General features: G+C 42.0%; 1 protein-coding gene across 1 annotated transcript in view; it reads left to right on the top strand.

Moving 5' to 3' along the window:
* TMPRSS15 (transmembrane serine protease 15) overlaps positions 1 to 24,347 on the top strand; it is a 94,216-nt gene that overhangs the window by 18,016 nt on the left and 51,853 nt on the right. The window contains exons 6-13 of the mRNA XM_053308916.1: positions 1,682 to 1,801; positions 7,214 to 7,322; positions 12,521 to 12,630; positions 14,730 to 14,867; positions 17,545 to 17,694; positions 19,225 to 19,330; positions 20,634 to 20,784; positions 23,086 to 23,227. Coding sequence (XP_053164891.1) covers positions 1,682 to 1,801; positions 7,214 to 7,322; positions 12,521 to 12,630; positions 14,730 to 14,867; positions 17,545 to 17,694; positions 19,225 to 19,330; positions 20,634 to 20,784; positions 23,086 to 23,227 — 1,026 coding nt within the window. The remainder of the gene's footprint in view (positions 1 to 1,681; positions 1,802 to 7,213; positions 7,323 to 12,520; positions 12,631 to 14,729; positions 14,868 to 17,544; positions 17,695 to 19,224; positions 19,331 to 20,633; positions 20,785 to 23,085; positions 23,228 to 24,347) is intronic.

Below are 24,347 nucleotides of genomic sequence, written 5' to 3'. Positions count from 1 at the left end.
CCGATACCAATTGAGACAGGCCCATGGTTGCCATGGAGGCCATGAAATCCTGAGCCGCACCCACTAGGGGGGCCTCAGCATGGACATTGAAATCCCCCAAAACAATAAGCCTGGGGGAACCCAAGGCCACCTCCGAGACCACCCCCGCCAGCCCAGGTAAGGAGACTGAAGTGCAGCGGGGTGGTCGGTACACCAGCAGAATCCCCAGCCTATCTCGGAGGCCCACCCTCAAGGACAAACACTCAAAATTCTGAGGTTACCTCTAAATACCAGTTTCAGGGGAGTAGCAGTAGGAGAAAGGGCAGGCCCTCAGCTCTTGCCTGTGGGGTTCCCTGAGGCATTTGGTGGGCCACTGTGTGAAACATGATGCTGGAATAGATATTCTTTGGGCCCGATCCAGCAGAACTGTTCTTATGTTCTTAATCAACATCACTTGCCAGGGAATAGGATTACCAGCTGGGCAGAAAAAGTGGGGGAAGCAAAAAAAAAAAAAAAAAAAAATTGGCCTGGCCTGACTTACTTCTCTGTCTTGCAGAAATAATCAAATAAAGCTTTGGAACATGGAGTTAAAAATTATCAGCCACTAATTGCTGCATATCAAACTGCTCTTAAGGGGCTGGTTCAGAAGTCAACAACCCTAAAAATGAATTGGGACATGACTGTTTCTTGATTCCAGTTCAGTATTGGGGGAGGAGAGCTGGAGTTAAGATAGCAAGCATGAATTGTCCCCTCTGTTAAGCAAGATCCACCCTGGTCTGCATTTTAATGGAAGACTACATGTGTGAGCACTGTAAGGTCTTCCCCTTAGGAGATGGGGCTACTCTGAGGAGAGTATCTGCATGCTTGCTTGCAGAAGTTCCCAAGTTCCCTCCCTGGCATCTCCAAGATAGGGCTGCCTGCAACTTTGGAGGAACCACTGCCAGTCTGTGTAGACATTACTGAGCTAGATGGACCAATGGTCTGACTCAGTATACGGCAGTTTCCTATGTTCCTATCGTGTGTGTGTGTGTGTGTGTGTGTGTGTGTGTGTAAAATACTGTATTTATGCAAATAATAGACAAGTCTGAATTTAAGATGACTTCCATAAAAAAACAGACGTTAAATACACGTTGTACCTGTATTAACTCGAGAGGAAGACTAACCCAATTACTAACAAAAAAGAACTTTGGGTGGGGGTGGGAAATCTAGTTTTGAATTCAGGTAAATACAGTAGTGAGCCAAAAGGCCATGAAAACACAAGAGGTACACTCTGTGATATTTCTATGGAAAGCTCATATTGCATATATCCTAGTCTCCTTTCTGAGACATATATGTAACTTGTTCTGCATCTGCCACTAGAAATGGAAATTCCTGCACCCATGCACTGTTCCCTATAACAGGGATTCTCAGATGGTGTTGACTACAACTCCCTGAATCCCCAGCTGCAATGGTTTTTGCATAGGGATTATGGGAGTTGTAGTCAGCAACATCTGGGAATCCCTGTTAGAGGGAACACTGCACCCATGTATTTAGAACATAATATGAGATGTATCAAGAGCTTTTGAAGGGCCCTGATACATAGATGCAGAAAAAGTAGGGCTTCTTTAATAGTGCAGGGACATGGCTCTGAAGTTCTAGGAAGTTTGAAAAAGCAAGTAAGCTTTTCTGTGTAATGCAATTTTCTTTTTAAAAAACATTTTAGTGGTATGTTTACCTCCTAATGAACGTTGTGCTGATGGTGTAAGCTGCATAAGAAAAGAATTATTTTGTGATGGTATACCAAACTGCCCAAACGGTTCTGATGAATATGAAAAAACATGTGGTAAGAATTTATGATACAGCAATTAGCCTTTGAACTTGCTCAAATCTCTCAACATCATGAGCTATTAAAGAAAAATAACACTGAAAGTAATACAATGATATTTTTCAGCCTGTTGAAAAATCTTGCAGTTGATCAATTCTTCTTTCTTGCAAGATGATGATAAATAAATCATTTTAGGAGAATTAGTAATAAGAAAAGTAATATTCTGCCTGCAAAAGAACTTTTCACAATCACCAAATTTCTTTTTTATTATCCTATCCAAAAAGCCCATGCTTTGAAATGGGGAAAAATACATCTTTAATTGCTCAGATATAATGTTGGACCATTTCCACCCTATCTATATACTGTATCTATTTTAGCATCTTCAAATTACTGATATAATAGTCAGATGAGGTACTTCCCATGGGTGATGGAAATCAAAGGTTTGATTTGGAGTTCTAGACAAAAAAATCTTATGGAATGATTCATTTGGGGCAAAAAAAATAAAAATAAAAATAAAAAACCAGCATGATCTAGAATTATAACAGCAGCACTTAGTTGAGAAGCCATGGACTTAGATGCAGTGAAGAATGTTTGCCTCAGTCGTTTACCAGAGAATGCCTCCTCATCTACACATACAGCAGAATGATGTGCTAGAATGGACAATACCATTTCCTACCATAGGTAGGGGGAAAGCCATTTCTGAATGTTTCCTAAAATAAAAAAATCCATGCAAATAAAAACCAAAAACCTAGCACATCGGGATAAAGGAGATAGCTTAGTTAACTCTCTACTGTTCTAGATTTCTAAGTCTGGAACTGTTTGATGTATGGAAGCATTCAAGTGTGGACACTCTATTTCAGTGTACTGAGGTTTCAAGTGCTCTGGGAATGGATGAAGTTTTCTCCTCATCCTGCGGTTCTATAGAAATTCCAACAATCTGCCCTGATTCATTCATAAATAAGAAAAGATTCATTAAAGTTGGGAGATAGGTGCAGAGCTTACGCCCCTGAGCTGTCTATATGAAGAGAAGGTGGGGAGTGGGTTTTTTTTTTTTTAATTGCATGGATCTCTACTTGTCTTTCATATTCTACTCACATTTGAACCTAATGTTTCAAGCATGTCCTCATAAAATAATATTACAAGATTCTGATATTTTCTTCAGCTGTTGGTGATTCTCAAATATATATATGTATTTGATTTCCTGTCTCAGGTTTCATGTTTCTGCAAATGACATGAGTAAACAGCACTATTGTTACATTAATGTAATCCTCTGATCTATCCACAGATTATTCATTTAATTTAACCCCTCTTCTCCTAATGTTTAAAACTATATTTTGTTCTAATTAAAAATAATCCTCCAGGAGCAACTTTATTAATTCTTCATGGGCATCAACTGAACAAGCAAACCATTATTAATGAAGTATATTGTAGTATGTCAAGAGAAGAGATTGAAGATTAATACCTCACGTATAGAAATGAGAGATAGGGAAGGGGAGAAGCAGAGAGAGAAACACTAAGGCAATTCACATGGGTATATATTTTCAATTTTTCTGCTATAAAATGTTTTTACCCAATGGCACTCTATGGAAATCTCATATGCTTAGAAATAAAAATTAAACTTCGCTTCATACTCCCATGGTATGCTAATGTCTGAGATGTCCTGGTTAATCCCTGACTCTTTTAATCTTAGCAAATCTGAGCCAGTGAGAGCTGTTAGGCATTGCTATTATTCATCATCAGAGATGTCATTAAGGAATGGTGCATGGGCCCCCTATGAATTGCTCAGAGCCCCAGATTTCATTAGCCACTTCCCTCCTCCATGACCTCTTCCAGAAAGAAAATGGATCAGAGGAGGCACCTGCACATGGCATCGAAAAAGGTTTCTAGCCTCGCCTAGCTCTCTGCTAATTCCACCTTCATAGGTGATATAATATTAGAAGTTTTTGTGTTTCTTGGTTTTTAAAAAAAAAAAAAAATCATATCTAACTATTCTTGAGGGGGCTATGATTGAGTTTTATTATCAAAAGGGGGCTGTAAGTCCAGGGCCCAGATCTTTTAAGGACTGAGCAATGCCCCTGTTCCTTACAAAGAAACTTTATCCCCTTATATTTCTTGGGGTTGTGCAATGTGCACACTGATTGACACATGTAGCTGAGACATTCACAATCTTGTGAAAAGATAGGTGTCTTGTGGGATACCTGTGTAACATTCTGACAATTATTCCTAAATCCTCAGTGGTTATGTAGTTGAAAGTGGAGAGCACTGCCAAGCTTCTGCATTTAGGTCTTTTAGCAGAGTTAACAGAGACACCATTCAGTGGAAAGCATAGCCAATTCTGTGAGTTTCACTCATGTTCTATTCCCAAAGTGATAATGCCTTTTACAAAATAGGTAAAATGGTCTGGCATCTGTGCAGTTCTGAAGAATTTTACAATGTGATTGGTTGCCATTTTACAACTACACCTGCCCACAAAAGAACCCTAATTCCTTTAAAATAACTATGCTAGCACTATCCAGTCCCCATTATAATCCCCTTTAGTGTTACTGAGTTCAGCATATGCTAGAAGTATAAAAAGACCAATCACAGGAAGACTAAAATTCTAACAATTTCCTCCTGGTGAGGTCAGAGTTGAGAGAATCAATTAACTTCTTAGATGAAATGTAGGCAGCAGGTGACATAATAAAACCTCCATATTCTGGTTTTAGGGATAAAATCACCATGGAATGAAGTGACATTACTATCGCCCCCTGCCTTAATTCAGCAGTAGGAACTGTGAACTACAGTCAGCACTGAAATGCCATTGTAGAAGTGGTTTAAAAAGTCACCAGAATATGTCGAAAATATAGAGGGGATTTTTATAACGATGCTTTTTTGTCAAAAAGTATATCAAATATGTGGAACATATTGATATATAATAGAGATGTAAACAGTGTAAGGATAGAGTTTGCTACAAGAAAGAGGCTAACAGTGATACTGTTTATGGCAAATATGGCTACCAAATTACATTGTTGGCATAGTTTAACCTTACACTGACTATGGCCTCATTTGGGGCCCCATAATGTGAAACTTCTGGTAGACAACTGTGGTATTTATTTATTTATTTATTGTTAAATTTTTATACCGCCTTTCATTAAAATAATCTCAAGGTGGTTTACAAAACACTTGAAACAATATCAAACTATAAAAACTACACAATAAGAATTAAAATGGAATATAAACATGCAAATCTAATTAAAAGATCAAAAATGTATATATAATATAACCATAAGATACAAATCAGCAGCAAACAAAACTCATTTAAAAGCCTGGGTAAAAAGCCAAGATTTTACTTGCTTTTTAAAAACTGTGATGGAGACAGGGGAGTGGATGCCCACTGGGAGAGCATTCCAAAGTCTGGGGGCAATGACTGAGAAGGCCCTGTACTGCGTGCATGGCAGGAGAGTCTCCTCATTGTCGGCACACAGAGCAGGCCTCCCCCCAATGACCTCATTGAGTGGGCAGAAACCCTTGAGAGCAGGCAGTCCCTCAGGTATCCAGGGCTCAAACCATTTAAAGGCCAAAAACAGCACCTTGAATTGGACCTGGAAACAGATTGGCAGCCAACGTAGCCCTTTCAAAATGGAGGTAATATCATCCCAGCGGGCAGCTCTGGATAACATCCCAGCTGCAGCATTTTGTACTAGGTGCAATTTCTGAATATTCTTCAAGGGCAGCCCCACTTAGAGTGTGTTACAGTAATCCAGCTGTGATATGACTAAGGCATAGGTAACAGTGGCCAAATCTCCCTTCTTGAGAAAGGGACTCAGCTGGCACACTAGCTGAAGCTGTGCAAAGGCACCAGCAGTATCCCCAAGCAGTATCCCCATTTGCTCTTTCAAGCGGACTTTGCTGCCCGGCCTGGTTAATTGTTCCACCAAAGCCCCGGAAAGGGTCCCTTGGCAACATCCTTCCTGGTCCTGGCGACTGCTGGGAACCAAGAAATAGGCACACCTTAAAACAGTCTGGTCTCCCTACAACACATCTCCATGCTCGGTTGTGCTGCTCACAATCACCCGGCTAGCCAGGCACCATTCTAATCCATGGGTGTCCCATCCCAAAATGCCATGTGGTAGTTAGTTTGCATTCACTGCAGTGTCAGGCCCAGCCAGTACTGATTAGCCAGAGATGTAGGAGTCATCCCTGGTCTCTCTTTGTCTGTCCTCGCAACGCAGAACCACTCCAACACCCAGAGTCTGGAAGGGTTGGGTGGAAGGGGGAAGGTGCCGAATATGAGTTCTATTGTTAGCCAGTTGTGCAAGGAGCTCCACAGCAGTGGGGGGCCCTAGAGTTGGAAGGTTTACTTCATGAAAGTGCAGCCAGATTGAGAGCTGGAACACATTCATGTTTCTTTTCTTTCCAGTGGACTGGCCCGCTCATGAGAAGGCTAACCCCCCACCCAACAAGCTAGCTTTAGCAGTGAAACTCACTATAAACCAAAGGTTCAAATTAAAGTTTGGGAGCAGAAATGGAGCTGCAGTTGGGTGACAAAACCGTGGCTTCCTGTTTTTGGACAATCACAAGCTCACACAACTGGCATGTTTACCTCTTGTTTGGCGTTATGTACAAACAGGGCCTCTGAAAAGACATACCCCCTTGCCATTAAATGTAAATAAGCTTACTTGAATCAGTGGTAGGCATTGATATTCTAAATCAGTTAAGACCCTCTATGTTGTCTGTAAACTTACTTTCATTTACCTTTAATCATTGAATCATTCTGGAATGTCTCAGTATTTTCAATTAAAATAAAATAAAAGCAACTTCCATGCCATGATCTAAAGTGACCAAAGATTGGCATTTGGCCTGTCCTTTCATTACAATGGTCCAGATTTGTCTTAGTTCACATTCAGAACACAATAATTTACCTCATGATGGGGGAAATGTCATAGGCATGAATTCCAGGCCTCTTGCTTAAAATGTACTTTGCAGATCTCTGTACAACTAGGCCTTTTAGATATTGTCCTCAGCAGCAATATCAGTACTGATGGGAAAGACGTCTTGATGAAGGAGGTATGCTATTTTGGAGGTATGGAGCTACCATTGTTTCCCTGGCATGATGGTTGCAGATCTGTGATGCAACCATCTATCTCATTTCTGGTAGTCAAACTACAAACGTGTAAGTGGTACACAAGAGAAGATGGACCCCTGAAAAGCAACTTGGCTTTCTCCAGAAACTCTCAGTGAAGCTTAAGCTAAAAATACAGTATTTCTGCCTGCTAATGTAACAAAGCTTGAATCTAAACTAAGAAGATTCCCCCACCCCATAACGTGTCAGTGTCAGTGAGGCAGAATGGTTTGAAAAGACAGTTTAAGTTGTTTCAGTTTAATTGGAGATGGGAATGATGTCTGTCTGAGTTTGAATTCATTGAAAAGATAATGATTACTTGTTTACAGCTACATCCTGTGATGGAAAATTTATTCTGACTGGCTCCTCTGGATCTTTCCACTCTATTCGTTATCCAGAGCCTTATCTTTCAGATATTGTTTGCCGGTGGATTATACAGTAAGTGCTTTCATGGCATTCTATATTAGACTCTATTTACAGATTAAGCGCAACCTTGTTTTTCTTTGAAAATCTTAACTATTTTGTTTGTGCACTCTGAGTGGAGTTGGATATAATGTATTCTATAAAATAACTTCGATGCATTCCAGATAAGGCAGTACTTCTCAAGGCTTGGGGACCTAATAGAGCCACCAACCATACCATTGGACCTCTGCTTTAAATTCCTGTCCCTAGTAGCATCAGTTTTCTTCATGCAGGAAGCCATTCACCAGTTCGCCATTCACCATAGTACCAGTTCACTATGCACATTGAACAATTTTCTCAGTATCCTGTTCTGGAATGGAGCACATAATCTGTTCTGCATAGTAGACTAGTGCATATAAATGGATTGTGGTGAATGGAGACACAGTGGGAAATGGTTTAAAGCAACCTCCATGAAGGGTTCCAAGATCACAGTTATGATATTCTATTGTGATTTTTAATTCCGCTCTAAACCAATAGTTTCTCTTTTCTGGTTCTTTCAACTACCCACCTTCCCTGCCTGATGTAGTGAGCAGGACCCAATGTGTGATATGTAGCATGCAGGGAGGGGAGCAAGAAGACAAAACAGGAGAAATGGGTATGAAAAGCCATGGCTGTCTTGTACCCTGGATCAAGAGTGAAAGTAAAGACACAGTTGGGATCTCCAAGTTTCAATTTGGCACCTCTGCAAGTGTCGTCTTGTTCCTTAAGAAGTATTCCTATTTTGAGAGCCAGTTTCTCTGAAACCAGTCATCAATGTGACCTTGTTTCATGTGAGCTGTTTTATATGCTAAAATGCTAAAATCTAACACAATCTGTAAAACTGAACGCACACACAAATTGCACTGTGAAAAGTGTAGCAATTCAGCTCCAGTTCAGCTGAATGGGAGGAGATCTGGTCTTTTGGTAGCAAGCATGAATTGCCCCCTTTGCTAAGCAGGGTCTGATCTAGTTTGCATTTGAATGGGAGACTGCATGTGCGAGCACTGTAAGGTATTCCCCCTAAGGGATGGGGCTGCTCTGGGAAGAGCACTGCATGCTTGCATGCAGAAAATTCCAAGTTCCCTCTCTGGCAGCTCCAAGATAGGGCTGAGACTGAGAGACTCCTGCCTGCAACCTTGGAGAAGCTGCTGCCAGTCTGTGTAGACAATACTGAGCTAGATGGTCTGACTCGGTATAAGGCAGCTTCCTACATTCCTATGTTACTAGTTTATTTCCTGATAGACTGCCAGCAATGAAGGTGGGAGGGGTGGGAATTTCTGTGATGAGTATGAATTCATCACAGATGGAGATTACATTTCAAAAATTACTCTGAACAGGACTACGATTATCTGTCCTTCTTTACATCCTTCCTTTCTATGCCAGTTCTGCTGTTAGAGATCTTTCAATTTCCTTTTCAATCTTCTACTTCTTTCCTGAGTAAAGATGTAATATCATCATCATTATTAATAAATATAGAAAAATTACTCTATTGTGGTCAAATTATTCCATCATATTAAATTAACCAAATATGTCTTCCTGAACTACTTTTTGCAGCATTCTTTTTGAGTTCTTTTATTGCCAGATGCAATTTTCCTTCCTTTTCTATCTATGTATGTGCTAACAAAAGAATAAATAGGAAGGATTGCAGGTTGCATAAAAATATATACTCTATTGCACATTTCAAATTGACTCTGGCAAGCATGTTGAAATGGTTGTGGTCAAACATATTTCAATTCCTTTGGGGAACTGTAACCAGGGAGGAGAACAAATAAATTCAAGACAGCTTGCTTTTCTGAAGTTCATTTTAAAATTTTGAGCATTCTAGAGTTTCATTTATATGGAAGAAGGAAACATGAATAACATTGAAAATTTGGACTGCTTCTGATTCAATACTACTATCTAAATATTTATTTCTCCTAGGCGTATCTGTCGCTAATCCCATACGTAGCAGCTCCTGCAAGAGCAGCTGCCAGGGAGATAGCGACGGGGACAGGGAGACAATGGCAGCGGCGGGCCAGGCCGGCCAGCCACCACAAACAAGAGGCTGCAGTGGGCTGGGCCAGGCACTGGCCTTGCCCGGCCGCTGAGAGCAGCTGCTGGGAGCCGGTGAGCTGGCCGGCTGGAAATTGGCAGGCGGGCGGTTAGAGAAAGCCAGCCCACCAGCCAGAAGGCGGGGGCAGGGAGAAGAAGCAGGCTGCTCCCGCCAGTGGGTGGGTGGTCGGCTGGCGGGAGCAGGCTATGGTGGCCTGGCCTCCAGGGATTGGCGGGTGAACTCTCCAGCCCAGAGGCGTATCTAGGGAAAATAGTGCCTAGGGCAAGCACTGAAATTGCGCCCCCTGTCCAAACATCTGACACCCATCTGATTCTCTGTACATAGTGCCAAACTGAATATGTGTACAGTGAATTATATTATATTAATTTTTTAAAATAATTTTAAAAAATTACCTGTAGCCCCTTCAGCGGGCTTCCTAAAGGCTGTGGGGGGGGGGGTCTGCAAAGGTTTCCCCTCCCCTCTCTGGCCTCTAGGGCCTCGCAGGGACCATTTCAGCATGTGCGGTGGCCATTTATTTTTTTAAATATTTTTTTAAATGGCCACTGAAAACAAAATGGTGACTGTGCATGCTCAAATGGCCTCTGTGAGGCCTGGCATGGCCTAGGGCCTCACAGAGGTCATTTGAGCATGCGCGGTGGCCATTTTGTTTTCAGCAGCCATTTTATTTTATTTTATTTTAAAGAAAAATGGCGCCCCCCTTCAAGTGGCGCCCGGGGCATGTGCCCTGCCTGCCCTACCCCTAGATATGCCCCTGCTCCAGCCAGAAAGCGTCAGGCAGGCGGTGGGGAGAAGATGTGAACCGGGTGTGTGGGAGGAGATAAGCAGACTGGCGGAGGCGCAGATGCTCTGCACCCACCCCAACTAGTTTATTAAATAATTAATCTACTATTGAGCCCATGGGAAGTTCATGCATATCTCTTTCAAATGATTGCATGTCATTTTCATGTAATGTTTAATTCTGTAATACTAACTTGCACCATTTTCTCAGTGTACCTGTTTCAGGAATAGAATTAATCTTTCTTTTTCTTCTTCTTTTTTCTTTTTTAAAAAGGACTTACTATTGTTAGCCATTTTGAAGTAGGACCCACTTCATGTTACAAAATTAGATGACACTTGGCAGGCACACCTATGCATGACTATTACATTTGACAGTGATATAAATCTTGTAAGAATTCTGATTGCCTACATTTTTATTCCATGAGGAATCAGGAAAATCCACAGCTCCTAACAACATATATATTCACTACTCAAATAAGAATGCAATACTCTTGCATTTTATAGCATACACTGAAGATGTTCTCACAACCATTTGTCCCGGGGCCACACAGGGCTAGGGGGAAGGCAGGATAGGTCCTACCTTCCTCCACACAACTGCTGTTGTTGTCCTTCTCACTGTGCTGCAAGGTGGTGGCTACATTCCAGCAGCAAATAAAGCCTTTCAGGCTAAAGTGATACCTCAGCTGCTATATGGGATTCAGGTTAGACCACCAAAAGACTTACAAGCTTTAGAAAAAGTCCATTCGGGCTTTCTGAGATCACTGTTGGGGGTACCAAAATGCATCCCAAACTCCTTAATACGGTTGGAGACCGGGCTATTGAAATTGGAGACCAGGGCCTGGCTTCTTATCATCCTGTATTGGATCAAGACTTATCTTTACCCAGTAGGACTTATACCTCACCTCCTTGCCGCTACCCCACAACCCCGTTGGTGTAAGGCGGTTGAGGAGAGACTCCGGAAGATGGGCTTTTGCCCAGCACAACTGTTAGAGTATGGTGAGTCAACGGCAAGTTGCCTAGTTAAACAAAGGCTCAGGGACATAAACTTCCAGGAGGAAAGGGCCTCTACAAATAGGCCCCTACAACTCCTAAGCACCAAGAAAGATTGGGTCATAGCCTCTTATTTTAATACAACCTATTCACCAAAACTTCGCTGGGCGTTTACAAGAGCTCGCCTGAATGCTCTACCCTCAGCGATGTCATCAGGGAAATTTGAGAGAAAACCCTATGAGGAGAGACTATGCCCTTGCAGATCTGCTCCCGAAACATTGATGCATTCACTGTTACATTGCCCACTTTATACCGATGAAAGAGATTTATTTTTATCCCAGTACCTGAAAGGTCTCAAAAGCCACTCAACGGAGACGATTCTTACATGTTTATTAGAAGATAGGTACCCAACAATATCCTTGGCGGTTGCCAAATTCTGTTATACATTGATCAAACTAAGAGAGGCTAGAGCACAGCAATCGGTTACTGTCAAAGGTTCTTGATTTTATGTATCTGATAACATTTTAGATTTTGTTTTTGTTTTTGTTTTCTCTCTTCACTGAGTATATTCTGTTTCTATTGTTGTTTGATCTAAGATCGTAAATAAACAACTAACTTCTCACTGTGCTGTGTTCTCATGTGAATCACTGCTGCGGTGAGCTGCATGGCAATACAGAGGTGGGGAAGAGACACCTGGCCACCAGGAATCCCACAAGGCACCATGTTGAGTCACTCCCCCCCCCAGCCTCTATGGTTAAAATGGCTGCCCGGAACCCTTGTCCACACGGCAATAGAGTGGGGTAGAAGGGCACAATCTCCCATCTAACTTTTAGCGACAGCAGGTTGTGAGTAGTAACTTGAATTAAACACTTGCAGTGATTGTTATAGTAATTAAGAATATGCATTGATTGCATGAAATTCAGAAGAATTAAGCACATTTATATTGGATTTGGGCTGCAGCCTTAGCTTTTTTTAAAAAAAAAAAAAATAGCCAGGAAGCCCCATAGAATTCATTAAAACTCACTTTCAATTATATATGCTTAGGGCTGGGCATTTAGTCTCTTGAATCTGTATGGGACCTGCTTCCTTACATTCCTTGGATTGCTTCCTTTCGACACTGTTAAGTGATCCCCTTTATGTATAAGCAAGCAGCTGGCTGAAAATAAGCAGAGAATTCTCTTTTGTGTGCAAACAGAATCCTACTACACCACGTTTTTTTCTCCTTGTAAAGTTCCTCAAGTTGGAAAAGAAGGGAAGAACTAATTAAAATACTAATGAAGATCTATCTTCATACTTCTCTAGATCCCACTTATGTAGCCCATTTTGAATAACTATCACATGGATGTAAAATAACAGAGCATTTTGCCTTTTTTAGTGTAAATGAAGGATTATCTATTAAAGTAAACTTCAGTGCTTTTGATACACAAGACTATGTGGACACTCTAAGCATTTATGAAGGTGTAGGACCAACAAAGATTTTAAGAGGTAAGACACCTTTTATATATATATATAAAAATTTGTGATTCTATCAGTACCTGGAATCCCATTTGCAACACACTGAGCCCTTTCTCACTATCCATGAGAAGGAGCTTGATGGGGCAGGGGAGGAAGCCTCAAAATGTTTTCCTCCTCCACAGGCAATCTCCATCCCTTTGCTGGGTGGAGCACCCTCCCAGACAATTGCTGGGTGCTGTTGGCAGCAGGGAAGATTTGGCGCTGGCAGCTGGGGCTAGCAGATGATCAAATAATAGGGCTAATGGAGCAGTTGCTCCCATAGCCTCATTTTAAAGGTGGGCTCTGGAGGTGGGTTTGCCCCCAGGAGCCATGTGTCTCCTTGCAGTTCTGACGATCAGCCGAGACCAGGCTTGGCTTTCTTAGCCCAGTTTTGGCTGATAGTCGCATACAGAGTTCTTCACAACAGGCTTTGCCTTTCAAAGTGGGGGAAAGGTGAAAGCTCTTAAATGGCAGTAAATACAAGAGGTAAAAGCCACTGTTCCACCATGTGGCAACTGTGAGTTCACTGTTGAACTGCACAGGCATTTTTGGGGGGGTCACATTTTTATTGTTTGTCCCAATCCCATCTTCCAAAGAATAATGGATAAAAGATAGTTAAACTCAAGGAATTGTGCAGTCTATCTGTATCCTGTGAGTGAAACAGATGTCAGGGTGGAGCCATAGGCAGCAATCGCCAGGTAGTGCAAAGCTGGAAGCCAGACTGAATAGAGTCAGGAAACCAGTTAAGGCAGAGGTCAAACCAAGGAGACAGTTAGAAATCTGAAGACAACTAGTAGCCAGAGATCAGAAACATGCTAGAGGTAGCTATGTAGATTGTCAGAAATCAGGAGCCAGACTGGTAGCTAAAGGTCAGGAACATGTCAGAGATCAAGCTGAGCAGAAAGAAATAAAGGACATATCAATAGCCAAATACGCCAGAGTTCAAGCTAAGCAGATAGTTCAAGGAAGCAAGCAAAAGCAAACACCCCAGAACAAAGAGATCTTGCTATTGTGGCAAGGCTGGTTCCAAGGCAGGATGTTTTTGTACTCTTCATGCTTGTGAAGAGAACCTATTACTGGCCTTGTAGGCATGGCAAGGCTATGCCTGTAAGGAGTCAAGGGCTGCTGCAGTGCAGCAACTTGCCACAAGGGGCAGCAGCATACAGAGTCTTAGCCAAGGCAGAATCTGACACTGATAAACATTTCTTCAGGAACTCAGCTTAAGAGCATCCCACATAGTACCTCTAGTGCAGGCCTTTTCAGCTTCGGGCCTCCTGTAGATGGTGGCCTACCATTCCCATAGTCCCTGGCAATTGGCCACTGTGGCTGGGGATTGTGGGAGTTGTCCAAAAACAGCTGGATGGCCAAAGTTGAGCAGACTAGCGTCTAGCCACAGGGAAGCTCATTAGAGATTGCAAGCATGAAGGAGCTAAGTATTACTTTATTTCCACTGCTATGGGGAACCATTGGGCATGAGAATGCTGGGCTCCTTATGTGGCAAAAGACCTGATCCTATAAACCTGATTTGACCCCCAGGAGCAAATAGAGCTAACACAGGTGTTCACATCCTTTGGTACCCCAGATGTTGCTGAACTATAACGCCATCATTCCTTGCCACAATAAATTGTAACTGGGGGTGATGTAGTTCAACAACATCTGGAGTACCACAGGTTAGGAAACCCTGAGCTAACAGATGTGTTTTCAAGCAGCCGCTTGACAGTGTTTTCATCCTAGGATTCTGAGGGACAATCCAATTCATTTTAGGATATCATCTTGGAATTTTTCTAAGTGCAGAAGAAGTCTCAGTGACTAATTGCCATGGCTATAATCCTGCTCACAATTAGTCTGCTTAAATACCCTTTACTGTGACTGAATTTAAGCAGCTTGTGTGCCACATTACAGCCAATGACAGTAGGTAGGAAAGCAACTGCCTCAAATAAATGGATGATAACCTTGAAATAAACATGGGAAATTTGACTCAATTTTCCATGTAGTAAAAATATATTCTGATAGCAGCCTATGATTCCTAATTATTTTAGTTTCGGTGACATTCTCTCCTTCTGACATCTTTCATGTCTTTTTATTCTTAGCTTTCCTCTGGGGCTCTAATCCTGGTACAATCCACATTTTTTCTAATAAAGCCACTGTAGAGTTTGCTACAGATTATTCTGAAAATCATAGTGGCTTTAATGCAACATACACTGCATTTAATACAAGCAAGTTAAACAGTAAGTATTCTTTGTAGTTTTCTTTGAATAGCTTAAGTGCACCTTGTGGGAAAAGACCAGTCATTCATCATCTGATCACTGAATCTTGGATTTTTACTTCAATTCAATTAGAGCTGCACCTTTAAAAGAGTGCTCAAAGGAAATGAAATTGCTATATGCGCATACATTCCTTGATACATTTCAGGCAACATATGTAAGGTTACTTTCCCCTACAGAAATTTTTATCTTGTTCTATAATAAAGAGAAAATACACTCCTCAAAACAGCACCTGTTCTAAAAGATAGATAGATAGATAGATAGATAGATAGATTAGACATACTAATCCCATGTGTGGCAGCTCTCACAAGAGTTTGCAAGCAGCTGCCTGGATAGTGATGGTGACAGGAGAGAAAGTGGTGGTGCTGGCCGGCAGGCAAAGATAACAGTGGGTGGCAGCAGTGGCCAAAGAAAATAGTGATAGTGGGCTGGCAGGAAGAAGGTGGCAGGGGCGGGTGGGGGAGAAGACTGCCGGTGGGTGGCGTAAGGAGATGGCCGGTGGGCAGTTGGAGGGAAGAAGGCGACTGGCAGGGGAAGAAGGTGGCCAGTGGAAGGGTGGGGGGAAGCAGTGGCATTGGGTGAAGAGAAAAGTGATGGTGGTGAACTACAGCACAGATGCCTTTCGGACCTCTGAAAAGTATACAGTGTACTGTGCTTGACTGGCCAGCAAACTCGCCTGACCTGACCCCATAGAGAATCTATGGGGCATTGCCAAGAGAAGGATGAGAGACATGAGACCAAACAATGCAGAATTGCTGAAGGCCACTAATGAAGCATCCTGGTCTTCCATAATACCTCATCAGTGCCACAGGCTGATAGCATCCATGCCACGCCGCATTGAGGCAGTAATTGCTGCAAAAGGGGCCCAAACCAAGTACTGAATACATATGCATGCTTATACTTTTCAGAGGTCCGATATTGTTCTATTCTTCAATCCTTGTCTTCTTGGTTCCATGTAATATTCTAATTTTCTGAGATTGTGGATTTGGGGTTTTCATGAGCTGTATGCCATGATTATATTATAACAATTATAACAAATTAAGGCTTGACTTATCTCGCTTTGCATGTAATGCATCTGTCTCATATATCAGTTTCACCTTTTAATTTGCATTACTGAAATTAATGGACTTTTGCACGATATTCTAATTTTCCGAGTTTCACCTGTACATCTGCACAGATTTTTTTGTGTTAATGACTGCATATGTGTTCATTTAAAAATGAAAAGAGGTATAGGCCCCCTCAAATGTGGGGTACATATGAGGAGCGCACTACTGTATGTGCGTTGAGCATAATGTTTGAACAAAAATAGCCCAATTCAGACATTATGCTATGCAAGTGTACAGATGTCATACATGTATTTATGTGAATGATTGTATCTGTGTTCATTGAAAAATGAACCCAGATAAAGCCCTTCAAATGCATGGTACAGATAGGTACAGTGTACTTCTGTACTTGTGTTCGCATAACATGTGAATGACTGTACCTGTGTACACTGTACATTCGTTGTACAAGTGTTTAACATGACATGTGAATGGGCCTATGTTTGTACAGATATGTGTGTGCACATTGTATACTAATTGTAAGTTCATTGAACAAAAGATGTGAATAAGGCTAGCATCAATAGGAAAATGAATTGTAGCATGCCTTTATTAATAGACTGTCATAGGAACATAGAAAGCTGCCATATACTGAGGCGATTGTCACAATCAGGCAAAATTGGGTTAAGGGAGCCTAGCTCAATTTCGCCCGCGTGTGAGAACCACCAGGTTCGCAGCCAAGTCCAGTCTCACCAAAGCGGGTAACCCACTAAAGGTACCTCCCCTAAGCCTAGGTTAATGGAGTGACTGCTCTGCAAACCTGGGCTTTCAGATCGTGTGTTGCCGTGGTGCAGCTCCATGCCATGGCAACTCATGAGTGGACCCCTGACCAGGAAGCTAAAAAGCAGCCTCCTAGCTCGGGGGTCTCTCCAGGATGCCCTGTGCACTCACATAGGGCATGCTGGAACTTCCGGGGGCCATGTGGCCCCCGATCCCCACAGCCCCCACTGGCTCCATGATGGAGCCAGCAGTCATGTGGGCGCCAATCTGGCCAACCAGGGCTCTGCAGGCACTCGTCTTCAGGGAGAGCGGGCTAAGCCCACTCTCTTTGCTTAATCCCATCTGGCGGTTCCCACTGGACATGGGAACTGCCTCACTGAGTCGTTAAGCCACCTAATGTCACAGAGGGGAAATGACTTGATTAGCAAGCCAGAGGTTGCCGGTTCAAATCCCCGATGGTATGGTTCCCAGACTATAGGAAACACCTATATCGGGCAGCAGCTATATTGAAAGATGCTGAAAGGCATCATCTCATACTGCGCGGGAGATGGCAATGGTAAACCCCTCCTATATTCAACCAAAGACAACCACAGGGTTCTGTGGTCACCAGGAGTTGACACTGACTCGTCGGCACACTTTACTTTATATACTGAGTCAGACCATAGGTCCATCTAGCTCAGTATTGTCTACACAGACTGGCATTGGCTTCTCCAAGGTTGCGGGAAGGAATCTCTCTCAGTCCTATCTTGGAGATTCCAGGGAGGGAACTTGGAACCTACATGCTCTGGTTCTGTCAGATTACTTTATTCACATTTTATTTCAAGACACTGAAAAAATTAACTGCAGTTTTGAAGATGGCTTTTGTTACTGGATTCAAGATTTAAACGATGATGATGAATGGGCAAGAATTAATGGCCCCACCTTTCCTGTTACATCTGGTCCTGATTTCGATCATACATTTGGCAATCTATCAGGTAAGAATTAATATTTCAATAAAATGAACATCTGTATTATTATTTTTTCTTTTACAAGAAAGGCAATAGAAATGTTCAGTAAAACAATATGATTCATGTGCTAAAAACTAGGAACTCTACCCTTGGGCTAAAATGTTATATGATTCCTTGATATCTTCCCTTGAGCTAATAGATCCTGAATTATTTCATCTCTGTGAAGAGAACTCCTTTCATTACTTTTAAATCATTCAACTTTCCTTTCATTAATGGAAGGCGCTCTGTTTGTTGAGCAATATGTTAGGGACCAACTCATGATAAAGGCCTGCCCTGTGTGCCCATCTGTACAAGAACTAGGTGAAATTCCAGACCCAGAATGAATTGCTGACCAATTCAAGTCCAACTGGCAAAAGTGAGCCTGTTGCACTCTGGGCTGCTCTCCCAAACTTCTCTCCTGACTCTTTATTCCCTGCAACCAACAGGAGACAGACACTATGGCAGTGTGACTTCAGTTTGAATATAACTTCCAGAATATTATTTTAATTCCTCTTCCTACAGACCTTGGGAAAAGTGCAAGGTCTTCTGGGAATTGTAGTGTTTTCTAGGGCTGCAGCTTTGATAATTCTCTGGGAAAGTTAGTAAGCCCATTTCCTATCTCTTAATCATGAAGATGTGAGCTATATCCAACCGACATTGTATTATTGGTAAATTTGCATATAATACTACTACAGCTTTCCTGTCTTCTACCTGTATCTCAGGGGCAGAGCCACCACTGGGCCAATGGGTTCAAAGAACCCAGGCCGCCAATGGAAAAGACTGCTGATGCCCCGTGGCTTGGGCTCCAGAGGAGCACAGAGCCAAATCCCCCCTCCCACGCCCGGGCCGCCAGGAGCCCGGACGAACTCTGTGCCAGTTATTTCAGGCAACACCGACTGCCTCATAGAATGTTTTCCCCTGGAGGAAGAGGAAGGGGAAAACATCCTATCAGGCAGCCAACGCTGCCTGAAATGATGAGCTGGGAGTTCTTCAGGCTCTCGGCAGCCCAGGTCATGCCCCCTTTGCATGTGATGTCACACGCAAAGGGGGTGTGGCCTGGGCTGCCGAAAGCTGGAATGAGCTCTCAGCTCATCCTTTCAGGCAGCGTCAGCTGCCTGATAGGATGTTTTCCACTTCCTCTTCCTCCAGTCAGCGCTGCCTGAAATAACTGACAGCAGAATTTGCCCGGATTCTCAGCGGCCCGGGCATGGGAGGGGGGAGTTTGCTCTGGGCTCCTCTGGAGCCCAATCCATGCCCCTGTGCACATGATGTCACGTACATGGGCATATTGGAGGGGGCCACCGGGCAGGGCTGGACCCAGGCCACTGCTCGGCTGGCTCAGCACCTGCTGTATCTGTTTTGATTGTTTAAAGGCCTACATAGATATCCTTTAAGTGGGAGTAGTTATAGTCCCTTTAAAGCCAATTGCCTATAGTGGATTATAGGGAAGTATGCCTCATTACTGGTATGTGTGCCAAAAAGTTTGCCTTGTCACAAATATAATTGTTTGTTTTTCAGGCTATTATATTTCAACACCTATGCTGCTTGGAGGCAGGCCAGTGAGAGTTCGACTTCTCAGTTTACCTTTAGTCCCAGTTTCAGACATATTTTGCTTAAGTTTCTGGTATGGTTAACATGTTTACTTTTAATTCTGTCTGATATCCCACATTATACATGAACAAGTCCCATTTATTTCCATGTAATTTAGATCCATGTAGAATAGTGGCCACAATCCAACACTCTGGAAGGCTTTACAATGCATATGAATTCAAATGAGTAACAACTGTGCCTTGCCATCGTTAGGACCATAGCATGGACATAGAGCAGGTGAAGCTTTCCCCTTTACCTCTTCACCATCTTCCCACTGAAACCTCCCCCCCACCCCCTTAAGAAAAGGATATTTGAGAACCATGGCAATTATGGGAAATTTCTGGTGGTACTATAACAAGGTGCATGCTATGGTCACTGTCATGGTCTCTTACCTACATGTCATAGTCATGACTGAGTTTAGGCCACCATGCAACTGCCATATAAATAGGAAACACTCCAACGGGACAATTTTGTATTTAACATCACACCTAATTTGGGCCTTAGGTCTTTGTTGGGGAAAGTCTGCTGACAATCTCATTTCAGAGAAGAACGTTCAAAGCATTGGCTGCCTCCAGAATTTGGGTTGTCTTTCATCTGGGGCCAGAACAACAATAGAGCAGGCATCAGCTAGGTGTAGGGGCCCCAACACTGCAGCAGCTGGGACTTGGGCCATCTGGGAGACTGGCCTTATGGGAGGTAGGAGGGAGATGGAGTCCTTGTCAGTAAGGCTAGCAGGCCTCTAAAGGCCACCTGCCTAAGGCTGAGGTACACCTGAGTCTTTTGGGGCATATCAAAAGAGAATACTCCTCCTGATATGAGGAGGAGGAGAATAGATGTAATAGCTTTCTCTCTGCATTGAGGCCACCACTTGTAGGTGGAAAGAGAATTCAGCCTGGTGTAGGCTGAAGACTGGATCTTGGCTATTCATAACACCCTGATTTTTAAACATTTATCAGTTGGATGGAGGGAATTTTTTTTCCCACCTATAGATGGAGACGATGCAAAGTAGTATGGGAAGAGTATAGGACAGAAATTTATGTAAATTCAGCCTCTGTTTTGAATAGTCCAAAAAATGATCAACGGATATTGTGTCAAGGAGGTGATCATCTGACTTTTTTTAAGGAAAGCACTTAGAAGTCTAAATCAGGAGGCAGAGTTAATAAAAGCCAGGTTTATATTTTATAAGCATGTATTGAAACCTATGGACTGACTGCATTATCCTAAAGGCCTTTATACAACAATCACTTCTATTGTAATTTCAGAATGTTCTAGCTATTTGGCTAGTTGGGTGAATTCCAGTTTAATAGACTAGAATAACCAATTATTTTCCATTTCAGGTATCACATGTATGGTGCTAGTGTTTATCGGTTGAGCATTAACATAACATATGACAATGAAGCTGAAAAGACAGTTTTCCAGAAGGAAGGAAATTATGGAAACAACTGGAACTATGGACAAATAACACTAAATGAAATGTCCAATTTTAAAGTATGTCAAGATGTTCATCTTCAGAACGATTAGCCATTAAATCTCTTTCACATTATTTTCTGGCCTTTCTGGTCTTCAATTTCAGTATTCACAACTGCAAAAACAATACTTCTAGTCCTGAGTGCCATTTGTTAAAAATGTATTAGAACAGCCGAGGTTGGGTTATATGAGCAGACTGTATATTTCTGGCACTACAATGATTATGATTACATGAGAATACTGAAATTTCTGTCTCCCCTGGTTCAGACAGCTTTGTCAACATTCAAAACCCTCAGCTAGAGCAATGAAAATTTGAAATGCCTTAGATGTAGATGAGATATAAAGCTTTTTATCTATCAAAACTCACAACAGGGGCCTTTCAGGAGCAAAACAGCAGTGTATAATGCTTGGTTATACACTTACATTGAAGAGTTTCCAAAGGAAATATGCTCAGATCTACTTATAATTATTGGCCAAACATGTCTGATAAATTAACAGAAACAGTCTACCAGATAACTGTATTTAATAAAAAGTTTATTTGGCTTTTGTGTCTTGAAAAAAAAAGGTCTTTATATTTTGCATAAACCTGTCACCAAAATGTTGCCAGAAAAGACTGTTAAAATGCAGTAATAATCTGAATTTGTTGTGTAGTTATTCCTTTTGGCAGGCTTAGAGTTCTTTGTAAAGCCAATAAAAATGTATTTGTAGCTGCTCACATTTGAGCGTACTAAAATTGTCTATTTAAGCATTCTGCTAAAGTGGTCATTCTCTGAATCATCTGCTGGCATACAGTGTACATCCTCACAGTTTTGTTTCACAGTATTGTTTGAAATTTATGGACAGGTTAATGCTGCTATTGCTCCAAATGATTTTACGCAGCACAGACTCATAAGGATGGTTACATAGGAATACATTCTGAATACTGTCTCAGACAATTGGTCCATCTAACTCAGTATTGTATAAACTGACTGGCCGCAGGATTTCAGATGGATATTTCCAGCCCTGCCTGACGATGACAGAGGCTGCAGCACCTGCAAATTTCTGCATACAAAGCAGATGCTCTTCCACTAAGCTACAGTTGTCTCCTTCTCCCATTTACAGAATATGGTTCCTTATTTCCATACTGTATATGATATGTAATCCCATACATTTGAAATCACCATACATAGACAAATGACAATAGAGAGTTAATCTTTTTAAAATGTAAATTCAGTAAATATAGAGGAGTAGGCAGTCTAGTGTTGAGCAGTTGTTTAAGTTCCATCTTCAAAAGGCCAATGTGAAATTAACCATCTGTTCAGAAAACAAGCATTGATTTGCCCCAATACTCCTTTTCACACAAAATACTCAGGTCAAGTGAATGCATGGCAGGTGGTGGGGGCGGGGTGGGTGGAGGAAGAGGGATCTCATCAGCAGGCCTTGATTATACCTATGAGCTAGGTAATCAAAAATTACCCCTTACCTGACACTTCAGTGCAGTTAGTTAGGAAGTGCTGTTAGCCTGTTTCTCTCCCTGCATTGGTGCTTCTTGCATCAGTTTACTAATGCAAGTAAACTGATAAATACATACATAAAATTAAAGTTAATTTTATGTTAAAGAAGTTGGTTGAAATCTGATTATATACTTAAGTGTGTGATTTCATATTTGATTAGGGCGAAAGGTTCAGAAATGTCCAAAAGGCCACTCTTTCAGACCTTCATGGTTAAATTGTGGAAGTGCGGTCTATTCTATTCTATCAACTTGGGCTATGATTATTTTCTTCTTTATATACAAAGCATTAGAACTGTAGCAAAATTAACCATGCCATCATCCCTTTTAGAAGCAAAGGGATCTGTGCCTTTGGCACATATGCCTGCCGTGGGCGATGATTTAATTGTGTAATAGCACAATATTCTCTTGAAGCCAAAACTGGTGAGGTGGCAATATATTGAGAAGTAACCCCATGTGGAACATAGAAAGCTACCTCATACTGAGTCAGACCATTGGTCTATCAAGCTCAGCTTCTCCAAAGTTGCAGGCAGGAGTCTCTCTCCGCCTTTTCTTGGAGATGCCAAGGAGGGAACTTGGAACCTTCTGCATGCAAGCATGCAGATGCTCTTCTCAGAGCAGCCCCATTACAGTGCTCACACATGTAGTTTCCCATTTAAATGTTAACCAGGCAGAACCTGCCTAACAAAGGGGACAATTCATGCTTGCTACCACAAGACCAGCTCTCCTCCTCACTTCTGGTTCAAAATCACAAGTGAACCCTGCCCTCCCATCTGCATCAACCACTAAATTATAAAAGAAGAGGTAAATGTCATGTTTTCTTTGATTTTCAGGTTGCGTTTGATGCCTTTAAAAGACCTGGATGGGATGACATTGCCATTGATGATATAGAACTGACAAATGGAGCCTGTACTGAAAGTGTTTATCCTGAACCTACTTTAGTCCCCACAACTCCTACAACACCTCAGCTTTCCAGTAAGCATTACTATTACATTCAGGTATCATGAAAACATTTTTCTATCTGTTGCAGTAAATATTTTGAGTTCTTGAGAGCTACCCTGCTCCCAACCTCCATAGCAAGACAGGAAATTGAAGCAATGCTGAAGGCATCATTATTTTTTCCTATCCACTATAGGAAAAAATAATAAGCTGTATCCAAGAAATGTAGCATCTTCTGACCTGGCATTTGCCTGTCCCAGCCTCTCCCACTAGGTATTCTGCATGGTAAAATCAACTAAAATAGGGAGGAGGGCATACATGAAAATGTACTGGGGCAGGTGTCTCAGCAATGTAGCTTCAACATGCTGCCCCCTCTATTGTATTATTATGCATTCCGTTTTTATATGCTATTGGTGTGTCTGCTCGGGGCCTTCTCCATGGATTAGCTGTGCTTATTTTTAGAAAATCTGACTACCATGGCCCATACTGGTCTGACATCCATGTGCATGGGCAGATGATGTGGAACGAAGGATAGCAGGACCAGTTGACCTTACCTCATAGTAGCTACTTTTGAGCACAAGGGTGAATTCTTCCCTGTGCAGTCCTAAAGCACTGAAGACAGTCACGCTCCTATGCAGATGTACCCCCAAGAGAAAAATAATCGCATTTCGAATGCAGGAACATTCAGTTGTATTCCCTGTTAAAACAACTACCGTCAGTCATCAATGCAAATTCATGCATGACATCACTGTGCAGATCATCACTGATGTAAAACCCCAATGAACTTCCATTAATTGTATTACTTAATGATATGATAGTCACTGAAAGTCTGAGTGAGAGCATTGATATGATATGACTTATGCCACAGTCTAAAGATGCTTTAATTTAATTTATTTATTTCCTGTTTTACTACCATTGCCGTGTTAAATGCTGAAAAGCATGCAGTTGCTGATACACATGGGTAATTTCTATCCACTATAGGAAAAAATAATAAGCTGTATCCAAGAAATGTTCAATAAATTGGCAAATAGAAGCTAGGATAACAACAATGCAAGGACAGCAATATATGTGCATGGAACTGTTAATGAGATTCAGAGGCCAGCTCAGACTGTTCCGTATAATGAAATAACAGCATCTTCTATGCTAACTCTGCCTA

The sequence above is a fragment of the Hemicordylus capensis genome, chromosome 3 (assembly GCF_027244095.1).
Source record: "Hemicordylus capensis ecotype Gifberg chromosome 3, rHemCap1.1.pri, whole genome shotgun sequence".
Taxonomy (NCBI): Eukaryota; Metazoa; Chordata; class Lepidosauria; order Squamata; family Cordylidae; genus Hemicordylus; species Hemicordylus capensis.
The sequence above is the reverse complement of the archived record's forward strand: the minus strand, read 5'-3'. Positions and strand labels throughout refer to the sequence as shown.